Source organism: Nestor notabilis, unplaced genomic scaffold, assembly GCF_000696875.1.
Source record: "Nestor notabilis isolate BGI_N333 unplaced genomic scaffold, ASM69687v1 scaffold19962, whole genome shotgun sequence".
NCBI classification, from domain to species: domain Eukaryota; kingdom Metazoa; phylum Chordata; class Aves; order Psittaciformes; family Psittacidae; genus Nestor; species Nestor notabilis.
The window spans coordinates 9,359-12,692 of record NW_009917222.1 but is presented as its reverse complement, the minus strand read 5'-3'; the positions used below and the strand labels follow the sequence as shown (position 1 = coordinate 12,692).

At 46.8% G+C, this 3,334-nt stretch overlaps 1 protein-coding gene across 1 annotated transcript in view; it reads left to right on the top strand.

Moving 5' to 3' along the window:
- Positions 1–2,130, top strand: part of HOXA5 (homeobox A5) — a 2,311-nt gene extending 181 nt beyond the window's left edge. Inside the window, 2 exon segments of the mRNA XM_010024993.1 lie at positions 1–405; positions 1,386–2,130. The exon segment at positions 1–405 is cut by the window's left edge and continues 181 nt beyond it. Of these exon segments, the coding sequence (XP_010023295.1) occupies positions 1–405; positions 1,386–1,636 (656 nt within the window). The 3' untranslated portion in view covers positions 1,637–2,130.
- Positions 2,131–3,334: the final 1,204 nt, after the last annotated feature.

Genomic DNA, 3,334 nt, shown 5'->3' with positions numbered 1-3,334 from the left:
TCAGCGTCGGGCTCTCTGCTTCCACCCACTTTGGTGCCAGTGAGAGACCCCGCAGTTACCCGGCCAACACCACCTCTGCTTCGACAGAGCCCAGGTACAACCAGCCCGCGACGGTTTCCCACTCGCCTCCCCCCGACCCTCTGCCCTGCACCGCCGTGGCCGGTTCGCCTGTCACCAGCGAGAGTCACCACGGGGTGAAAAACTCCCTCGCCAACTCCACCAGCACTTCGTCCAATTCCAGCAGCAATACGCACATCAGCAGAGACGGGGTTGGCACCTCGTCCGGGACTGAGGAAGACACTCCAGCAAGCAGCGAGCAGGCAAGTGCCCCGACCGACCAAAGCACAGCCCAGCCTTCACAGCCCCAGATCTACCCCTGGATGCGAAAACTGCACATAAGTCATGGTAAAGCAAATACCCTGTTCTTTCTTTATTTCTCTGGAGGAAAAGGAGGATTTAATGTAAACCGGGTGGCTGTGCCGAGCAAGGTCGGGGAGAGGGGGAGAGGAGGGCGTGAGAGCGGGCAGCCTGCGCGCACAGCACAACTCTGCTCCCAGGGAAGCACGCTCCCTTCTCCGGGAGAGCCGTGTCCCCCCTCAAAAAGATGAAAAGAAATGTAAAGAACCCGCCCGGCCCCAGCAACCCAGCCCGGCTGGCTCCCAGCGCCAGCCCCGGCGGGCCGCGGGGGAGCCGCGAAAGACCTTTCCGGAGGGGGCTGGGGGTCAGAGCCGCCTCCCGGCTCTCCTCTCGAAGGGGTCTCCTCCAGTGGGAACGGCGCGGCTGACCCCATTTATTTTGCCAAGCCATATTAAAAAGAGAATAGGAGAGGGCGAGGAGGGCAGTTTCCACTGCTGGGAAGCTGTAGGGAGGGGGAGGGGGGCGAGTCGCCCCAAACTCCGGGGAGAGGGCTCGAGGGGAGCGGAGTAACTTTCCACCCCGGGTACTTGCCCTGCCCTGGGTGCTGGGGGAGCAGCCGGGGGCTCGGCGCCTCCCCAGCTCATCCGTGGGAAAGGACTGCATGCTTCAGATTTGGTCTCCCAGCCCTGAAAACACAGCTAGCAGCAGAAGCATCCTCCAGACCAGCTAATCTGGGGAAGGCGAGGGTGTGGGGTGTTAGCCTTCAAAAAATAACCCCAAAAATTCAATTAAAAAAAATAAAAGCGAACGCCAAATCCAAGCGAAAACTTACCGAAACCACCAAATCCCCCTCCCCCCAAGCCTTTCCTAAAAGGGGCTGGAGGAGGAAACTTGTTGAGCGTTTATCCAAACCAGAAACAAAACCAAGCAGGACTGAGAATAACGGTCCTGGACTCTGGTAGCTGCAGCAAGTCACTAAAGATCCGAGTGGCTGCTGAGGTTCTAAATCATGTACTTTTCTCTTCCAGACAACATAGGGGGACCAGAAGGGAAAAGGGCTCGGACTGCTTACACCCGCTATCAGACCTTGGAGCTGGAAAAGGAATTTCACTTCAATAGATACCTGACCCGCAGAAGAAGGATTGAAATAGCACATGCTCTTTGCCTCTCAGAGAGACAAATAAAGATCTGGTTCCAAAACAGGAGAATGAAATGGAAAAAGGATAATAAGCTGAAAAGTATGAGCATGGCAGCTGCAGGAGGGGCATTCCGTCCCTAAGCGTTTGATCAATTAAAAGTACTGAGCAGTATTAGCTGACCCTGCGTCTCATGTCAGTACTAAGTTGACTTTCTAAAACTTCCTTGTGTTACTTCTGTGAAGAAACCCTGTTCTTGTCGCCCTTATTCATCTTTTAATCATGAGCCTGTTTATTACCATTCTCTCGCGTGTATAAGTAGATCTGCTTTTATCGTACATTTCTTTGTCTTGAATGGCTTTGTCTTGAAAAAAATAATAGATGTTTTAACTTATTTATATGAAGCGAGCTGTGTTACTTGAAGTAACTGTTAAAACAAAACTAAACTAAACAAAAAAGGAAAAAAAAAAAAGGAAGGAAAAAAAAGGAGAGAGAGAAAGAAACCCTCCCCCGGTTTAGTACAAATGTTATGTGTTGCACTCAACCTGCTTAACTGTGCATGTGTGGTCAAGTGTTAATGTCTGTATAGCTCCAAGCTGTTAAAAATATTTTTATTCAAACTACCTATATAATTCCTGTGTAATTAATGCTGTTGTAGAGGTGAAATGATGAAATCAACTGAACTTGTCCTACGTGTAGTGAATAGTGAATCTGTGACGAAAACTGTGATTCCAAGCAGTATGTCCTTGCTGTGCCTTTGTATATGACTCTTTGCACGAACTCTTAGAAGTGGCTCTTATTAAGCGCAGCTTCTGTGATGTATGTTTTTTGTGAACAAAGTTACAAATATAGTCAAAGTCTGGCTGTTTGAGCAAACTGTGATCAGCTTTTTTTTTTTATTATTATTATTATTTGTTTTTAAAAAAAACTGACTGGAAATCAACAAAAAAATAAACTTTCTATTGTAAAGTTTTCGTGACCTGGTTTGTGCAAAGCAAGAAGTTGTGCTTCCTGATTTGCCTCAAAAAAAAAAAAATTAACCCGTTCAGAGTTTGTAATATTATTTTACCTGGCTCCTGCTGCACGGTGCAAATGGTAGGTGCTGCGATTCTCCGCTACTACTATTTTTAGTTGAAAGTTTGACCACAAGTTCCTCCTTACTGATTTCTCGCTAGGTGAAAAGCTGCATCGCAGGACCACAATCAACACCCTTTGTGGGTGAATCAACTGTTAGATGTTTGCTGATGGTAGGAAAAAAAAAAGAGAACACCCACCCCATGTGCTTTGTTAAAACACGCTGCTAACTCAAAGACGTGTTTGCATCGCTCTAGATTTTCTCCTGTGGTTTCATTAAGTATATTTGCAGGACAGCCACCTCCGAACCCTCTGCGTCTATTAGTAACCCTCGCTAGCCACATTCCCACTTTTCGCCCTTTAAGATTTTTGGTTTTCTTCACTACAATTAGTTTGCTATAAACGTAATGTTACTTACCCCATCAGAGCTTGAATGGTTAACTCTTCTGAGCTTCTAAGAGCAACTAAAGATTTGCACATTTACTGACGGGTTACATTGATGCCTTCCCTTAAAAGTTATAAAACAGTAAACTTTATAAGCCCCAGTTCCGGCTATATGACATTTGGGTGCCAAATGAATAGGGTTTTGTCTATGAATTAGATCGTAAAATCATCCATAGCACAGACAGATAGGCTCACTGGCTATAAAAAGTCACGTGGTGCCATTAAAGTAAGTTTTATGGTTTTGGGGAGTTGACATCCAACATTATATACCACATAACATATAATCTCACTGACGCTGGACTTCATTTGACTCTTTTGCAGGC